The sequence below is a fragment of the Xiphophorus couchianus genome, chromosome 15 (genome assembly GCF_001444195.1).
Source record: "Xiphophorus couchianus chromosome 15, X_couchianus-1.0, whole genome shotgun sequence".
NCBI lineage: Eukaryota > Metazoa > Chordata > Actinopteri > Cyprinodontiformes > Poeciliidae > Xiphophorus > Xiphophorus couchianus.
Window position 1 is genome coordinate 3,004,625 of NC_040242.1, and position 20,345 is coordinate 3,024,969.

The following is a 20,345-nucleotide window of genomic DNA, read 5'->3' on the forward strand; positions in this document are numbered from 1 at the left end:
GCAGTCACTGAAAAGTACTGTATGAAATGATTTAACAGTCATCTTGACTAGATTTATAAAATCTGAATTAGTTCAAGAAAAATACAAAAATAGATAAAAACTGCAGTGCAGACAGATGTGAGGTCTGACTTTGTGGTTCAATCTACTGCTAAGCTCAGAGACATTATGATGTATATTATTAAAGATGAAAAATCCCTGGCATTAACTAAAATTTCATTCTGAGAAAATCAATATTCACAACCTTGTATCACTTTAACGTTCAGGTTTGTTTGCAGGTTTGGTTTTATTTGTTATTTTTCCTCAGTTTGCTTTATGTTGGATGTCTGCAAAAGATCCTTTGTTAAATTCAAGAAGCAAAAGTTATTTTTATCATCAATGTAGCTTTGTAATGTCTACATTAAATATTTGTGAGTAGATTCCTTACATGTAAACTGAAGTATTATAATCTGCAATGAAATCAGTTTAATCCATCAGAATGCCCTCATCTGTGTTACATTCACAATGCTGTCAACAGCTTCTCTGACCAAAATGTTAAATCTTTTTGCTATGACTTCTTAAATATTCAAGTTCCTTATCTCTGGATGCTTCAGTGGTTTTCAGACTTTTAGATGTTTGAATTTATACATTTTACTGAAGTTGAGCCTACTAACATTCAGTTTGGTGTCACATTAAGAAGGTCATGTTTAGTTGGATGGAGTTTTTGTTGTTTTTGTTTTTTACTTCACTTTATATTTAGAATCTAATGGAGGAGTGCATTCAGGTGTACATTTCTCGATACATCAAAGACTGCAGCTAATTCAGTCTGGAAGAGGTGATTTTCTAAATTTTTCTGGTTTACATTCCAACAGTTTTGAAAGTTGTGCTATGTTCATTTTTGTCATTTAGAAAATTCATTTACATGGTTTATCAAATTTGCAGGTAAAATAAGGCTGAGAGAAACTCTGACATACTTAAAAGGTTAAAATCAACTACTTCTGAAATTTGACCAGCATCGTGATAATTTTGCTCCATTAACCAAAATATATGAAAATAACATATTTTGGTGAAAATTACCTATAAATCAAAGGAGGCTGGAGTAGAAACTGGGAAGGCCCAGACTGACAGCTTCCTCCCAGGGATCCAACAGAAGCCTAGTGTCTGTCAGTAAAACAGGTTAAAATTAGACTCTGATGTTGGTAGGGAAACAATGAGTAGCATACATAAATATAATAACAGCCAGCACTATTAATTTTCGGTCTGACTGCAGACTGTCTAGAGAAATGCTACATCCCTTTTTGCAGATATGAACCAGAAGCTGCTTGGGTGTCGAGCCGCCTCCACAGCCATGACATCCCGTTGTTCCTGGGCCAAAACTTACAAACACAATCTGGGGGTGTTTATTTTAAGACGAGTCCCTATGAAGATAATAGAAGACCCAGTGGACAGAAGCTGGATGTGTGTTTATATCACTAACTAGAAATACGGGAGGGACTTGTCTCACTGGAAGATTTAACGTCAGTTTTGCTCTTTCAGTGAGACAGTTTTCATCCTTCAGTCATGATGTATTCAGAGTTTATGGTTGTGAAAAACCTCCCTGACGGCATCTGTAGAAAAACAAGATATAACTTCTGCAAAATTCACATGTGACAATTTCCTGCAGGTCCATTTAAAAAAGAGTTGACTGGTTTTTTGTTTGTTGCTGCAATTTTACTCAATATCTCCCTCACAGTTAAACCTGTCTGAACGCCATCAGTCAAAGTCAAAATCTGTGTCACAGAGAGTTTTGGAGTATAAAACAAATAAGATTTCACAAACAGAAAATTAAACAAAACTAAATAGTTTGTTAAGTTTTGATTATTCTCTTTGTATACAAAGGGAACTTTTGGTTTGGGGATCATTTGAACATTTATTTTCTCAGAAAGGATTCATCTCCACCACAGAGTCCCTGGAAACTGTGGTGGAGAGGAGGACACTGAAGAAGGTTCTGTCTATTATGGACAATAATCAGCACCCTCTCCACCACATAGTGGACAGACAGCGGAGCACCTTCTCACACAGACTGCTCCAGCTCCGCTGTCGTAGGGACAGATACAGGAAATCCTTCCTGCCACATGCCATCTCACTGTACAATAAAAGCTAAATCATTGTTCTGCACTAATCAGTCCAATTTCGCACAACTGCACTGTGGCACACTTGCTGTACATATATTTACATATACATACTGTTCTGCATTTTGAATCCTTGCAAGGTCTGCTCTAAGCTGCTTTTTATATTGACAGCATGTTATATTTTATTTTTATTTTATCTTGTCTACATTGCTACTCAGTGGTGGTTGTTGTGTGTCTTGTCTCTATGCTGCTGTAACTGCGACATAATTTCCCTGCTGGGATGAATAAAGTAATTCTATTCTATTCTATTCTATTCTATCTAACTTCACATCAATTTTCAACAGCTTCTCAGTTCCTGCCAAAAAAAAAAAAAAAAGATTCCCCCAGCATGATCCCGTCACACCCATGCATCACTGGGTAAATGGTGATGAACAGTGTTAGTTTTTTGTTGCTACTCCCTCAATCTCTGTGATCCTTTTTAATTTGTGATATTCCAGTGTAAATAGGTAACTTCTGGTGGTTCTTGGGTCTGTTTATGCCACAGTTAAATTTCACAGTCATTGTTCTCAGTTCAACTCAAAAGCCCGTCCATATGTGAGCCGTCCTGGTGTCAGAGCCAGGAATGTGGAGCGTAATAATTCCGGGAGCTGCAGAGCATCACTTAACATTCCCTGTGAAAAGTGGTTCAGGAAAAGTAACCTAACAACCAGAGAGGAAACAAACAGCTGCAGGGCGACGGTGGTTAACGCACAGCGAGAAACATGGCTGGAATTCAACATGAATCATATGAGAAACACCTGCAGGATAATATCTGGACTTGTTAATGACATTCATTTTATCTAGAACATTTTTTTGGTGTGCGATTAAATTTTTATTCTGGGAAGCTTATGAAATGGTTAAAAAATATAGTAAACACTAAAATAAGGTATTTCTCACAAAGTAGAAAAAAATACTTAATAGTTAAATATTTAAATTTGTCAATAAGTTAAATTAAATAAAACCAAACACACAACTTGCAGGGACTGTATTTTAATGTAATGTTTTCATTTCAATCAATGGATTAAAAATTAGAACTAAAGAAAAAATATTAGATGAAATCAAAGTTATATTGTATGTTAAGCACATTTATAGGTTCCTGCTGTTGATAAAGCATTTTACAAAAAATAATCCAGGTTGGTGGAAGTTCTATGAAAAATACAACTGATTGTAAAACATCTACTTTTGGAAATCAATCTGAAAGTTTCAAACTTATGATTTCGAGAGATACATATTTAATTTATTTACTTTTTAAAAACTTTTTATGTCTGAAGTCTTTCGTTGCATTTTTGCAAGTTTATGTTGCAACATTCGATATTTCTTTTAATTTTGCAATTAAAATTTTTAATGCAAATTTAAAATTTGTCTTTGCAAAAGAATTGAATATAGATTTGCATGCAGAACTTCACAACTTTAATTTCAGTTTCATATATTGGAATAAAATTGACAGAAATCCTCAAACTGACAGAAATGTACTAAATTTTTATTTATTTATTTATTGGTAAAATCTAAAAACAGGAATGAATGTCGCTTTGATTTTCTTTTTTGTACATTTTTATATCGCTCTGATCTCATCTGTGGATGAGATTGTGACGTCACAATCGGGGCGGGGCTATGATAGCGCAGCAGAGCCAGTAGAGGCCGGATGTGAGTCTCCTCATCGTCATTAAAGCAGCAGTAACATCCAGAGGTGTGTCTGGTGTGTCCGGTCCACCGGAGCTGCAGACAGAAAGCCTCTCCACCCGGAGGACAGACTGAAAACACGCTCCATCCATCCATCCTGTCCGCTCCGCTCCCATCATGGCGTCAAAGTGTCCAAAATGCGACAAGACGGTGTATTTCGGTGAGTGAATGTTTGCTGTGCAGCCGCTGCAGAGGTACCGGTACCGTGGTTCCGACCGGGGGCGTTGACTGGTGGGTGGAGGGCTGGCCTCTGATCACATTTATCAATGTAAATCGTAATAAGCGATAAGCTGCTCATTCTTATCAATAGGAAATGATTCCAGTGATTTGTGGTTATTTAGACTCAACCAGACATCGTGGGATTTTATTTTTTATTTTATTTTATTTTTTTGCATATTTTATCTCTCATTGTGTCTCAAAAGAAACGCAACTAAAACACATTTATTGGGTTATTTATGCTGTAGGATTTACATCACATCAATTCACATTTTCGAAATGATTTTAAGCTGAATTCAGATTTTATTTTTTTATCAAAATGAAATGATAATTTGGGGGGTTGGGAGATTTAATTATGATTTAAAATATAGGACTCTGACCTTTAATAAACTTTAAAACCTAACAGTTTCAGTGAATGTTTTCAGCATTTTATATTTACGTAAATATTATGTTGTTTTTTTAATTTAATGAATCTATGCTTATAGAGAAATTTTACACTGATTTAGAGCTTGAATCCACGTTGCAAAGAGTCTGATTCCAGCCTTTCATTTCCTTTACTGTATGACTTTGTCTTTGCTCTGTGTGTTAAATATTTTTGCTGTTCAGCCAGTCAGACCAGTCACTTCAGCCCCACTCAGACTTTAATCACTCCTCCCACAGAATATCCATTTCAAGGATATTTATGTGTGTAGTCATGTTGTCTGCTGCACTGCTGTCTGAAAATCCTATTATACATTAATCTTCTTAATGCATTATTTGTTTCGCCTTTTCAGCCTGACTGTAGCATTAAACGCTGGTATGGTCGGATACTTTTTGTGAAGTTTACAGAAACATCCCAGCTTTTATGAGCCACTCAGTGATTGTGTGACAGTAACGTCAGACACACTCGCTGCACAGATACCTGATGCGTCCAATGTGAAGTGAAAGTGACAGTTCCTCTCCAAAACTGATCCAAAACGTCTCCACTGCAGAGTCACAGACTCTGACAGATGATTTGTTCTGCCTCGGCTCCAGATCCAGCAGTAATGGCTCCACTGTCTGAGGATAAGATTACAGGGAGCCATTCACTGGCCTGAGTGCTTAAAGACACCAGAAGCTCATGAACAATCCCTGATGTCTCATTAACTCCCAACAGAAGCTGCTCTGCTGCAGGTCTTTGGTTCCAGTACTGGACTATCAGTGTTTTAGTTTACAATAAATTGCAATTTGAGCCGAGACTTTGAGCCACACCCGACTGGCACGGTTAATTATTAAGTAATAGCGCGTTGTTTTTTATGGATCGATCGCCCTTTTGTTCTCTCTCCATGAATTCCCAGGAGGATCTCAGCCAAACTCCTCCCTGCAGCCTGAATGTAAGCAATCTGATGTCAGTTTTTGTCAGAAAGATGATCTGCCTCATGCAGGTTAACATAAGGTGTCCAACCTCTGTGTTGTCAAGACCTTAACATCATTTTTGGTTAATTTTATTTTTTACACTAAGTATTTATTAAAAGATCTAATATAATTTATCTTAAGACTCTCAATACTTCCAAAATAAAAATTATTTTTCACAGTTAAAAAGATGAATTGGACAAAAATAAAACCTTTTAATGTAGATTTTATGCAGACTCTTTGCAGATATATTTTACCTTAAAATAATGAAAATTGAATTTCTGAAACTTGTGGGATTCTCATCATGCTTCACCGTTCGCAGTGCTCTCTGTGCGTCAGTCGTCTCTGTCACATATCACCCTGACAGGCGGGCCAGCCTCTGAAACTAAACAGGAAGTGTCATGTTGTATCAGGCTCAGTTTATCTGCTGGGATATTTCAGGAGGAGAAGAAACAGATAAATGATTGTTGGGGAACTTCTCACTCCCTCCGTCCGTCCGTCATGCCTCTCTGATCAAACTCTTCCTGACAGGAAGTATTGAGCCTGAACAAAGGTTTTTATTTGGAGGAATTTGCTCTGTTTATCTAGACAGAGGTCAGAGGTGAAGTTACGTAAGAACTGGAAAACAACAACAGATTTTTGGCTATGATTATTCATTCCTTCTTTGTTACACTTGTGGGTTTGGGCCAAGAAGATTTCATCTACTAGAAGCTTTAATTTACAACCAACAGGGCCGATATTTTTATGCTCAGCTCTGTGGAAATACTTTTCCCAATTCTGTGGTTTTCTTATTGTCATTTAAAGTGATCAATATTTCTGTTTTCTTCCTGAAGAGGTTTTCTTTACTAATTACTACAACAAGAACAGATTTATCGGAATATTTTGTTTTCCGAGCTTCTTTTCTCTGTTCTATTAAATCTGAATGAATAAAGTCGAGTTTTCCAGTCCGCTGGAATAAGGAATTTCTTAAAAGTCAAGTCGCTACATCCTAAATCCAGGAAAACTTTTTGTCAGTGAATTGATTCAATCTTAGATGGAAAACTTTTTAATCAATTTGAACTTTGCAGGATTGTTTGATAATATCTATTAATATGCACAATGGAAACCATGTTAGCACTACCACAGAAGCTAATATTTAAAGTACAGCCAATCAGCATCAAGGACAATGAATGATGCTCCCTGATTGGCTGCTTTACAAACACCAGCCAATAGCATGTCAAATATAACAGTTCACTGGTATTTCAGCTTCCTGAGCTTCATTTTCTATCAAATATTTTAGACATGCTCTACAAAAATCTGCAAATAATTTGAACTTACATTAAACAGAAAACCTTTCTTGGCCAAAAAAACAGTATGGAGTTATATTTGTGCCACCAATCTAAGCACACAGTGAAACTGATATGAATACATATATCCATATGAACAAATAATAGCTTGTGGTGTGTGCATTTAAATGTCACACACACCCACTCAGTGCTCGTTCTTGGACGCACTCAACTCGAAATGCTTGATGCTATGTCGCTTTTCTCTCTTTCATCCAATCAAAGTTTTTCTTGTAAATACTTCATTCAGAATCAGAATCGGCATTATTCACCAAGTTTTTGCATTTATGTTAAGGTAGCTCATAATTTAGGTATGAGAACTTTACTGAAAATTATTTTAAAAAGAAGCAAATATCCAAAAATGTCCCTCAAGAATCAACTTTAAAAGATTACAATAAATATATAGAAATGATTGAAGGTTAGATATTTTTGCATTCATGATGCAGTGAAGTGACATTCTTATCTAACTTATACCTGACTGATGATGCTATAGGTAACAAAAATACCCATCTCTGTAGATATGGGACTTCATGTGGTCTCTTATGGTTGCCTGGCAACTGATCCAGATCAAGAATTAGGCCGGTACTGTAAGAAAGTACGTTTTTGTTTCAGCCTCTGTGTAGATTCAGTGAAGGATCATCCTTAGGGAGACATTTTGTCAGCCAACATGTGTTAATTATGAAGTAGCCACTTTGTAGAAACACGAACGCAGGATGAAGTTAATTAGGATGAAGGTTCCCTGTGGGAGTCAGGGTTAGGATGATATTTGGCTTCAGTAAAGTTAGATGTAGAAACAGAAATGGACTAAAAAGGTTATGAAAATGGAAAATCTGTGACTCATGACGCTGACCTTTAGATCTCAGTGGAAAGAATGTGCTTTAGACCGATATAGACTCTTACAGTAAGTGGCCTTTAAGTGTTTTCTATCACTTAGACAGTCGACACGGTGACACAGCTGCACTGCTCTTATTCACAGCAGACTGATGCTTGTGTTTTATATTGGGATTTTTTCTGGTGCTAGATTTTTCTGTCTCATTAAAACAAAACAGGTAATGTTCTCCAGAGCTAAATAATGACAGACAGTCTTAATATTAAAGGTTCTGCTGAATGAATTGACTTTTTAAGAGGAGGAAACGGTCATAAGTAGCAGAAAGAGATGTGTAGGTGGAGGAGAAAAGGTCAGAAATAACAATTTACCCCTCTTCTCATTTCTCTGAGTGCTCTACTTTATCTTGTCTTCCTTTTATTTGCCTCCAGTGATGAGATTTAAGTACGGAGACCTGTCTGTACTGTCTTTTCCTTCCTCCTTGTGTCCTTCTCATTGTCTCTCTGTCTTCCAAAGGTATTTTTCTGGACTAAAACGTTTAAATGATTGGAACATTCTCTGTGACAGCTGAAGAGGAATGAGTCTTTGCATAACAGACGGAGAGGAAATGATTTAGCAGGATGATGAACGGCTCATCTGCCTGATGAGATTCACAGTTTAAGGAATGAATGAAGTGATGTGGGATTGGAAATGCACTGAAACAAAAGCAGCAGACAGGATGAATGCCTGAATGAAAGAATGGAAAAAAGAGAAATGATGGAGGCTTTTCAGAGACGAGTGCGGAGGAGTGCCTGCTGTAAAAACACGTTTTTTTCTCACTAATAACAGGTTTCCTGCGTTTTACTGTGCCAGTAATGAAGCATTAGGACAGGTTCATTTTTCACTCCTTCTTTTTTGTTTTTGCTTATAAAATAAAACTTTCATTAAAGCTGGATTACATTCCTAAACGATCAAAACTATCATTTCTTGCTCAGTATTAAAAAGTAATTTGGAATCCTAAATCTAATTAGCAATGTTTTCTGTCAAACTTTACAGGACTTCAGAGAATAATTTCAGACATTTAAACGTATTTGTTTGTTTTCTGGTTGCACAGCGGAGAAGGTTTCCTCTTTGGGAAAAGACTGGCATAAATTCTGCCTGAAATGTGAGCGCTGCAACAAGACGCTGAACCCCGGCGGCCATGCTGAGGTAAGAGGAGCTACAGCAGGAAATCTGATCGCTTTTCACCAGAAGATCAGAATCATATTGACTCATCAGTCAGACAAATGTTGGTTTATAATGTTTTTAGTTGTAGTATTTTTACTCTATTAGTTTGAGGAGCTCATTTTATTTTGTGTCAATGAACTAAACAAAACATAGTTGAATGTCATGAACATTACATTACATGGCAACAGATGAGAAAACTAAGAGGGAAGATATATAAACCAAATGGGTCCAAAGACCGACTCAAGGGGAACTCCGCAAAGGTTTTTATGAAATTGGGACACTTTGTTATTTATAGAAGAAACTTTTTTTGTCATGAAGTAATATTTAAAACAACTGAAGGAAGAGTCGGTGAGACCAAGCAGTAACATACAGACAAATAGGTCTTAAAGGTGGAGTGCTTTTTGTTTTCAGTTTCACACTTTAATGCTCAGTTCAGGTTAAAATTGGCTTCATGTCAGTTTTTATCTTCTACAGGTTTTTCTTTTCAGTTCATCTGAAAAGCAACATATAAAGCAGCAGGGTGTTAACAGCTCAGCAGGAGCGTTATCAGACTGTCTGGCTGTTGCTTCAGCAACTTTCACTGTTTTTATTAGACTTCTAACAGGGAAGTAACACAATGAATCATGCTGAGCTGGTAACAGCGTCTCAGTAGTGAATGGCTTCATGTTTGTATCATATTAATGTGGCGAGTGATAGAAATTATGCAGACTAGGCTATTTAGGATTAATTATGTGCTCATGTAAAGCCTAATGTTGAGTTAGAAACATGGAAAAACTCGACTAAAAAACTTCATTTGTGGCTCAGGATTCCTGACTTTCCTTCATCGAGCTGAGGGAGAAATTTCACTGATGTCTGGATGACAAATGAACATTCCTACAGAGCAGACAATGTGGCTGATTTTATATCTAAACAACTTTTTATATAAAATTCCTGCTAAACACTTTAGGCGAAAATAGACTCGTGTTTCTTTTGCTGTAAACAATCCATAACTTGCAACTAGCAGCTTGAAACGTCATATTTCTGGTTCACAGAGCAGAATAACAAACTGTGAACTGATGCCCAGTTTTCTTTTATTCTGCTGTGGTATAAATAGCTTCAAAATGAAAAGCACACAGAGAAGACTGTTTGTATTTATTCCTAAAACAAGCTCATGTGAAATTGTTATATGGACTTAAAGTTAGATAAATTATGTAACTCAACCTTTTTGAATAAAAAAATGTTTTTTTGAATTATTCTCTCACATTATGCAGCATGATGGGAAACCGTATTGCCACAAGCCCTGCTACGCTGCCCTCTTTGGACCAAAAGGTGCTATTTCATCTTAATTATCAGATTTTCTCTTGGACTGGATTTTTCTCATTAAAGTTTGCATGAAGCACCATTTCTGTTTTGTTTCCCCTTTGTACTTTCTGCAGGTGTGAACATCGGCGGAGCTGGCTCCTACATGTACGACGCTCCTGTCAACGAGGCCCCGGCAGCCGTTTCCATGGCAACACTTGGCAAACCGGAGGAGGAGAAAAGAGCCACACGGGGACCAGTGAAGGGTGAGAAATATGTGGAGCAGAAATAGAAAACCTGTCACGTGTCGGAAAGTTGCGTTAGAAAAAAGTGCTGTTCCTCTATAAGGATTGATTTTTAAAAAAGCAAAATAAATAAAGTAGTAGCTTATATTTACCTCAAACTAACTTCAAATTTATTTCAAACAAATGGAAGAAATGACCTAACTGAGTGACATTTTGCAGCTGCGAGCTTTTCGTCTTTCTCCGGCGGACCAAACATCTGCCCCAGATGCAACAAGACGGTGTACTTCGGTGAGCACATCTGTTGTTATTTCCCACGTCTAATATCTAATGTAGTATCATATCAGTGTCAGAGAAGGGTCTTGGTGACTCAGTCGACTGGTTGCCATAGTGACTGTCTCCATGGTGGTCTCTCTGTGCAGCTGAGAAGGTGTCGTCTCTGGGGAAGAACTGGCACCGGCCCTGCCTTCGCTGTGAGAGGTGCAGTAAGACTCTGGCTCCAGGGAGCCATGCAGAGGTGAGGCGCTGCAGGCGGGCAGCCAGTGCAGGCGGGCAACCAGTGCAGGAAGGCAACCACTGCAGGCAGGCAACCAGTGCAGGAAGGCAACCACTGCAGGCAGGCAACCAGTGCAGGTGGGCAGCCAGTGCAGGAAGGCAACCACTGCAGGCAGGCAACCAGTGCAGGCGGGCAACCAGTGCAGGAAGGCAACCACTGCAGGCAGGCAACCAGTGCAGGAAGGCAACCGCTGCAGGCAGGCAACCAGTGCAGGTGGGCAGCCAGTGCAGGAAGGCAACCACTGCAGGCAGGCAACCAGTGCAGGAAGGCAACCGCTGCAGGCAGGCAACCAGTGCAGGTGGGCAGCCAGTGCAGGAAGGCAACCACTGCAGGCAGGCAACCAGTGCAGGCGGGCAACCAGTGCAGGAAGGCAACCAGTGCAGATAGACAACTACACTGCACTGGAAGTCAGGATTTAGCAAAATGACAGCAATTCAGTTTTTTTATGAATGAATCTGAGGAAAGTGAATCTGGGCTTCACTATATAAAAAAACCTAATAATGTCTTGAAGATTTTGTTTTACTTCACATAGAGCTACACAACATAGTCAATGTTGCAATCGCAGACGATTGCTTGCTTGCATTACTTACTTGGCTATTAAATTTCAGGTGACATGGATTAAATATCTGTCATATTTTGTCATTAGGTTGGATTATTGATCCCCAAAAACCGGATAGAGATGTTTTAAACTTTATAATTTTCAAAGTTTAAAATTGATCTAGAATTAACACAAGGCATTATCGCGGCACAGAATGATAGAAAGAATTGCTTCCACTTTCCTGCTGCAGAAGCAGAAAAATGTAATGAGATTCCCTCGGCCAGGCAGTTGTTGTGTCCTGGTTGTCTTCTGTTTCAAATCTAAACCCAAATATGACATATAAGAGGCTGGTTTGGTTCAAAATCTTGTTATGTTTGCCTCCAGGTTTTATGTTTTAGTATATTAACAGGCCATAGTTTCATTATTTAGGATTTTAAGAGCAGCTGAGGAGCATTTTAGCTAAATAGACCAAAACGTTGCAAAGCATATTTTTGCTCAAATCAAATATACCAAATTAGATTGATCAAACACTCCAGAGTAAGTTTTAGTTAGCCCCATTTTTATGTAGAAAGTTTTAATGAAAAGTAAAAATGAGGATTTATAAAATGTAGCTTATCCAGGTAAATACTTGCAGGATAGTTTTGTTTTACTGATTATACCATCTGCATACAAAGCTAATGTTGCATTATGTATTTATGGTTTCCAAAAAGTAAATTAGATGTGTTTTTCTGGTGGTAAGGCATAGATTAGTCAAAGTAAAGAGTCAGAGCTTTTAGAGGAATGTGAAAGCACCAACTTTTTATTCTTTTAGTCAAAATTTTGTACACAATAAAAAGCAGGCATCTGTATTTTACTGTAATATCACCAGTAGTTCAGTTGTAGTACTACTGGTTGTGCTAGTAGTACTTGAAGCATCATAAAAATTATGAAATGTACACAAGTGGAAAAGATGAAAAGAGAAATGATTAAAATAATTTTTTTTTTCCTGTTGCAGCATGATGGACAGCCTTACTGCCACAAACCCTGCTACGCTGTGCTGTTTGGACCCAAAGGTATGAAGACGCTGATCCAAGCAATTCTGATGGAAAAATGGATTTAAAACAGAAGCTCAAACCCCCGAGAGACTAAAATACAGTTTTCAGGACTTTATTTATAACTTTGAACATTTATTAGAACCAGGTATATGATAGTGGTGGTTTTATTGAATATTTGTGGGAAGAACAAGCTGATTACTGGGCCTTGGAGAGAGAATAGAATCAATATGAAATGTTAACAGGAGGAACAAACAGATCAGGAACTAAAACTGCCACTAATGTCATCATTGATGCTGACAGACAGGCACTTTTACTGTGATTTAAACTAATACAAATCCTGCATGCAGCACAAATAAGGTGGTTGCAATGAGCAATCTTAAAGGGCAATCAATGGGGGTAACCATGACTACAAAGAAAGCAAGAAAGATAATCACGTTATCATTGGAATTTAAATTTACATTTTAATCAGCGCACTAGACCCATGATAGATTCCAAGGAGGAAATGTAGTCCAAACTATGAGTGATTAGGATACTGAATATTTTATGGATCATAAAATATTACGATTATTAATGGAACTACTCCAATATTAATGAATATCAGTGAAGAAGTAGACGACCATTTAGTTTTAGTTAGGTACGAGTTGTGTAAGTGAATTACACAATGATCTCCGCCACAACAATAAACCCTTTCAGGAAGTGTGACAGAGACTGGCCTGTTTTAAGGTTTTATGAGCTGACATGGACATGATGTCATGTTGAGTCACTAAAGTCCTGCTGTGTTCTGACAACCTGAATGTCTTCACCTTGATAATTCCTCAGTTTACTCATCCTGACTCGTGATGACGACTCAGAAGTGATAAAATGTTTGCAACAGCTCCGAAACTTTATTTTGCCTCCAAAAAACCTATTTGCTGTGCAGCTTCGGCACCAATTATGATAAATGATTTGTTCTCTTTGCCAGGCATTAAAACTTTGTTAATATTGTTAATAATGTCAAAAAAACACAATTTCACAATTGCGGTGTTTCCATTACATAACAAATGCATATAAAAATCACACAGTAATAAGTTTGTTCATGCAATAAGTCATTAAATGACATGAGCCATGATCCTCCAACTACTTCCTGTCGTCTTCTTCTTCGTATTTTACACCAGTGGCAACATCCAGTTATTGATCACTTTACTTGTGTGATGTGAAAAAAGTTTTTCCATCGCAGTTTTGCAAAATACACTAACTTTGACACAGCTAACAAACCACCTCATCCTAACACAAAAACTTTACTGGTATATAAAAAATGTTTATTTAATTGCCGTGCTTCCATTAATCAAATTTATTTTCGTAATTCCAATTTGCGCAATTTTAATGTCACAGTTCAGTATGTCCTCCACAGGAAGTCAGCTGACATGTTATGGCAATCACCCTTTTATTATTATTCATTATAATTTTGCGATCACAATACAAACTCTTAAACAATTTACAATTCACTGAAAAATAGTGTCCAGAAACATTGATATACGATAAAAACGTGATCACATCTCATGCTGTAGTTTAGTGTAACCAGAAAAGTTGATTTAATGTGGTGTTTCTCCTCAGGTGTGAACACCGGAGGCGTGGGCAGCTACATCTACGACGAACCTGAAGCCGAAGCTCAGCCTTAAACTCAGCCGCTGCTTCCGACGGACAAACACCTCCAGGAGCCTCGTTGTCTCGTTGATTTGCCTTCAATGGTCATTGTGACAAATGATATGTACTACAATTACAGGGATGGATTACCTAGTTATTTATGTTGTATTTGTATATTGTTTATATTATCTATTTTTTGTACTAAAGCAAACCTTTAATATGTCCTCCCAAGTGAGTGATTAACATCTAGGTTTATTTGTTCTCTTTGCCAAATAGTTGCTATTAACCTATTATTGTAGTAGATTAAAGCTCCTGTGTTTCTCCTTCTTGATTAGTTGGTTTTGAAACATTTGTGCACTAATGATATGTACTGTAAAACAACAAAGTACCAGCCCACCTTTTTATTGTCAGTGTTTTTGGACACCTGGTTTTGACAGAAAAAATAGTGTAGTGAGAATTTACACAAACATTTTATTGAATGTTATGAATGCTGGTCAGCTGCAGGTAATGTTTTATACAATAAAACTGTGGGGTATTAAATTATGTTCCCTGAGTGTGATGTTGTGTTTCTTCCTCCAGACTGTACTGAACATAACTGAGGTAGCTATACTTTCTAGTTCATAGACGAATGGCCTGAATAAATAGGTTCTGGAGTGGCCTAGTCAAAGTGGATTCAAATTTAGTGAATTGCTGGCATAATCTTACGGAGATAATTAATGTTTAAAAAATCTTGTATTTGGCTGAATTGATACAATCATGCAAGGATGTGTGATATAGGTCTAAATCTTTTGTAACTACTAAAATTAGCCAAAATTTGTTTGATGATCTGACACATTTTAGTGTAACAGAAGCAAAAAATATAAATGTGTAGACAAGTGCATATAATTTTTCACAGGATTGTAAAAGTCCAATTGAAAAGAATCAACTAAGCTGGTACGCCAAATTTCCTCTATTAGGCAGTGCCTGTTAAAAAAACACAATAGGAACTTAATTTGATTTGCAGTGGTTGTTGAAAATAGAAAATTTGCAAATTGTTGCACAAAAAAGACAGAAAGTAACTTACTAGTTTATGCCAATATTTTTTACATATTTGTTACACATCATCATAAGTCTAGTTTTATATATACATATTGATATGTTTAATAGTGCTTACTGACTACCACGTACTCATTTTAGACTTTGTGATGCAATTTCTGAATTTTTAAATTCATCCACACTGTAGTCACACCCCTCTTTATTTTGAAAGGCTACTACCGGAAATCATGTGACTGCTATAAACTCAATATACAAGCTACTTCTGGTTTATCAGCTCAGTCTAACAGCGACGCGCCACAAAGAAACAATCTTTTGATCGGGTTTTTTAGTGACTGTTACCAGAAACGCACATTTTTCAGCACTTGAACTTACAAAAACGCAAACATAAGTTTTTTTTTGTAATTACTGCTTTCTGTTTTGGGGCATTTTGAAAAGTGTAGTTAGCTACTTGGCAAGTTGTTAGCTCACTGTTAGCCTGTGACGTTGTTAGTTAAAACAACTTCTCCGCAGCTGATTTTCGCCGCCTGTTTTATGTTTTCACCACTCCAGAAAAATGTTGGACGGATCTCCTGCGAACGGTGACGAAGCCAATATCGGCAACGTTGAAAACAACAACCCGATGCCGAGCTGTAAAACGAAGCAAGCGCTGCTGAAGAAGGGAGGCAGGAAGCCGCTGCTGCATCACCAGAAACCCCCGAGACACTGCCCGAGCATCCGGCTGTCCGACCACAACAACACCGCCTCCGCCGCCATCCTGACGGCCTCGTCGGGGCACAGACATTCGGCCCAGTCCGCGGCTCACCTGCCCACCGGGACCCAGACGGTGCTGACCCTCCATCATGTCAAACAAGGAGCTAAAAAAGAGGTGAGTTTACGGAAGTTTGTACACTTATAGGCCTCAGAGGCATCAAATTCAACCAGAAACAATATTTTATCAATTTAGTGTTTATAACACAGGTAAAATATAAATGACAGGTCTAAACATGTTTCTGATTTCTCAGAAGCAGAACTGAAACAATAATGTGTCCCATATTATTACGCTTTTAACCATTTGGTCACATCCAAGCAACTTTATAGTAAATACCGTATTTTTATATTCATTTACGACACACTTATCCAGTTTTGAGGCAAATTCAGTCATTTTTAAAGTATGTTTTGTGCCCGAGGCTTTTCCAGTGACGCAGTTGCAATCTATTGTTGTGAAGTAATAAGTGAAAAACCAGCTTAACTTCCTGTTTTCACTTGCTGATCAGCGCATAAAGACGCAGCCATTACCACAACAGGTTTCTCTGAGACGAAAGGAGGAAGAACCAAACTTTACCACATCTAGATAAAAGTGCGCAACAGTTTAAAGCTTCAGCTGCACTTTAGTCAGAAAAAGTTAGTGACATAATTCAGAACGCCATAAACAAAGAGAGCTGGTTAAAGGAAAATGGGTAAAAAGTTAACATTTTTGCAAGTAGTTTTACTATGTTTTAAGCCAGCCAAGTGTTGACTTCATTTAATTTAATCATGTAAAACATCATAGCTATTAGATGTTTTTTAATATTATAAAATCTTGAAAAATTGGCTCAAGCCTACTTAACAGTTGACATGCTCCTCAAAAGTAGATTGCAAACATGAAAATAAAAGCATCAAACTGACTAAACGGTGCAGAAGTGCAGGACTGAAATCTTCCTTTACCCACACACTCCCTCCAGTCCTGTTCTGCAGCTCTGCACGGCTGTTCTGGGGAACACACACACACACACCCAGGTATTTTCTTTCATGTCTTAACCTGAAAACACACTTTATTTAAAAGCTGCTAAATTCTAAACTGTGTTTCCTTTGGGCATCCATAAGAGTAATGAATGTAGGACAGGCAGGACTGCAGGCAACACAACACAACGGTTCGTCGCAATCCTACTAAAAAAAACGAAAACTACTTGAGGCTGAAGAAATAGCTGGAATTCATGTGTTTGAACTGAATCCTGTTGCTTGAAGTTTTTTCTCCAGTATGAATTTCCATGCCTGCTCCCAGAGAAAGGCTTGGATAAAAAAGTAAAAACAGCAACAATAATTTCCAAAGTTACTGCAAGCCTTTGCAATCAGCAGCGTGACTCAGAACCAAGCGTACGTGACGGATCGTACTTGAACACAACTGTCTGTGGGTGGAGGCCGTTTGTACTGAACATCAACACTGATAGAGAGTGAAACTGAACCCAGCTGCTGTTGAAGTCATGCTTCAGTTTGAAACAAAAGGAAATGATGCTTATTTACCTCTTCACATCTGATGCATGGATGGATTGTTAGAGATTTGAAGTGAATAGAAAATGGATAAATACTGTTTTTATGTTCATGGAGCAAAACAAAAGGAATATTTTAGCATCAGTCAGGCAGAAAACACATAAATTACATATAAAATACAACCAGAATCCAAGTGATTTTTTTTATACTGCAGATTTGTTTCAAGCTGAAACGATGAGTAACTGATCATCAGTCTTAGTTAAACTTTATTTTTTCACAGAGCGCATCTAAAACATCCAAAAGTAGGGCTGCAACTAACAATTATTTTAGTTTTAGCCCATTAAAAAAATTGGCACATTCTGCATATTTTTCATTTTCTTTAAATAAAATGTTAGAAATGCATTCAAAGATGAAAATAAAGAATTCAAATAGTTTTTTTTTAAAAGAAAGCAAACATTTTGTTTAAATGCAACATCAGCGTTCACTTGATCATTTGTAGCAAAGAATGGATCTGTAGGGATCATTAACTTCTGTTAATGATTAATCAATGATTAAATTAGTTGATGATTGACACTGATTGGCTGATATCTTCTGCAGTACTGCTAAAATGGTTTCTACACTGTGTATTAATACATATTACGGTATATTTGGTGTTGAACTATTAAAATATGCAGTAATAAATGCGTTTAGAGGGACTTTCAAGTATTTGTGGCTCCTAATTCCAGGAAATACCAGCAGCTCACTGCAATTACTCTCAACTGAAATGAAAGCTAAACTAATTACCTACATCTTTACTTTTGTTTTGTTTTACTTTATTTTCAAAAATATCCAAACTGTAAATTGCTCTCAGGTTTGTAGAATGCTACTAGGAAGATTATGATTCTTCGTTGTCACTTTTCGTCCTCATTTTAACGACAATCTGTTTTAAAAGTTAATATCTCAAATATGGTTTTGGAAAATAGAAAAAATGTTAGTAATGCATCATTTTAATAATTTCTTTATCTTTAGGTGCTGAAGCCTAAAGGTGTCCAGGCGCCCCGTCACCTCCCACGACACGATCAACTCGCCCACAATGTGAACACCAGGAGCCACAAACCCAAACAGAGCCAATCGCCCGTCGCTTCCCCCCCCGCTAAAAAGAACGACAACCGCACTCCCAAGAAGCCTTCGTCTTCCGTCGAACCCAAGAAACCCCTGAACGCCTCAAACAACGTCACCTTCCCAACCGGCTCCTCCGCCGAAGCCGAATACCTCAAAGATTGTGAAAAGATTTACGCCGGGCCAAAGTTCAGCGAGCCGCCGTCGCCCAGCGTCTTACCCAAACCGCCCAGCCACTGGGTCGGAGAGGACGGGCAGAACAGCCAGAGCCATGAGCAGATGAGCGTTCACCTCAAGTCTCTGCTGAAGGTTCAGGACTGACGCGCCATAAGCGAGGCGGTTTCTGCTGAAGAGATGAACCCAGTTTGGCCTTTAGCACTGCAGTAAGATGTGGGGCGTTTTTCTCTGCTCCAGTTTTCCATTGTGACGCTCTGCCTGCGTGTGTGAACACCTCAGCCGCGCTGTGTTGCTGTTTGCTCTTCCTGACATGCTGTGTATGTCAGATTTGCACATGGAAACGAGAGTTGTGTGTTTTTGTTACTGAATCTGCAAAGAAAGTGTTTTGTTTTTTTTAGCAGCAGCAACACAGCCACTGTTTCATGTTTACATTATGCAAAGTGATGGCACTTTGTTCTCCACCTTGAAAAGGCAGCCATGCTTTACTTTTTAAGCGGTTATGTAAAATGTACATAATATATTATAAACATATGATTGTGTATATTTCCTGTTTTAACTGAGATTTTAGTTTTATTACTGAGGACTTTCTGAAAACAAACAAAAAAAAAAAACGTGTCCCCTGCGAACTGAAGCACTTTGTTCCAGCTCCTTCAGTGAGAGACGGAAAGACTTTTCTGACGGATTTGCACTGAAAACGATGAAGAGGAAGAGGAGGAAAGCTAACTTTGACGTCCCAAAGCTCGACCGGACACTCTGACGTACTCACCAGCCCACTTCCACCTCCTGACTGGTTGCTGCGGAAACGAGACTCGACAAAAAGCCATAGCCAAGATTCGAGCCGCCGGCCGACGTTTCTTCTTCTCCTTTCTGTGAACTGGGGTCCAAACGATGAAGAGTCTAATCAGGGACTGGTGTGACCTCTGACCTGAGGCCATCATGTAAAACAATCTCACTGCAGCTGCAGAACGCTACAGCCGCACAAAGTGCTTGTTTAACGGGTTTTGCACTGAATTCAGGGCGTGTTCACATGAAGCTTGGATAGATGAACTTAATGAAAGGCGTTTTTATGTCGCATCATTTTCTCCTGCTTTAAGAAAAATCAAGCAACAGATTGTTACATTTTCAAATTTATTCCACAGAGCTGTAAATTAGTGAAATCATTTTTTACACATTTAACTGTAAATTTAGATTATTAAATGTCATTTTTTTTAGATTATTAAGCAAAATGAAATGTTAAAGTGTTGGTCACTATCAGAATGACAAAAGCAACTCTGGCTCATAATGCTTGGAAATATTGATGCACATTTTTATTTTATCAGTCAGTGTTGAAACGTAGTGGATCTTGAATCCCAGATATTATGACATGCTCTATTCCAGCTTCATGTTTTCACTTTGACTCTGAGGGGATTTACTTTCACCTGTACTTCATTTCACTCGCCTCCTCCTGCCTGTTTTTCTCCATTATGACGTACATTAATGTTTACTGAGGACTTTTTGTTTTACACAGTCTGTCTTCTCTACCGTGAGTATTTTCTTTTTCTTTGGTTTTTTTCTCTGGTGGTTTTGACGGTGGACGGAGGCGGCTGCTGGTTCTGTTTCTGACCTCTGTGATGTCTTCAGTCTTATGGGAAATTGTATTAATGTAGCAAACCTTACATTTTATTGCAGTGTTTCACAATCATTTCATTCCAGTAATATTCTCATTGGCACAATTAGGGAAAAAAAAATGTTTTAAAAAAATTAAAAATAAATTTTTAAATTGAAAATAAGATTAAAAATTGGTTACCCCTA

General features: G+C 37.9%; 2 protein-coding genes across 2 annotated transcripts; both read left to right on the plus strand.

Moving 5' to 3' along the window:
* Positions 1-3,748: 3,748 nt before the first annotated feature.
* LOC114159092 (cysteine-rich protein 2-like) lies at positions 3,749-14,566 on the plus strand. The gene is made up of 8 exons (XM_028041177.1): positions 3,749-3,966; positions 8,635-8,729; positions 9,998-10,055; positions 10,163-10,291; positions 10,490-10,558; positions 10,690-10,784; positions 12,356-12,413; positions 13,989-14,566. The coding sequence occupies exons 1-8, from the start codon at positions 3,924-3,926 to the stop codon at positions 14,051-14,053; spliced, it is 612 nt and encodes a 203-aa protein (XP_027896978.1). The 5' UTR covers positions 3,749-3,923; the 3' UTR covers positions 14,054-14,566.
* A 744-nt stretch (positions 14,567-15,310) lies between these two features.
* LOC114158760 (proline-rich nuclear receptor coactivator 1-like) lies at positions 15,311-20,345 on the plus strand. The gene is made up of 2 exons (XM_028040594.1): positions 15,311-15,918; positions 18,288-20,345. Exons 1-2 carry the CDS (start codon positions 15,607-15,609, stop codon positions 18,696-18,698), a joined length of 723 nt encoding a protein of 240 aa, XP_027896395.1. The 5' UTR covers positions 15,311-15,606; the 3' UTR covers positions 18,699-20,345.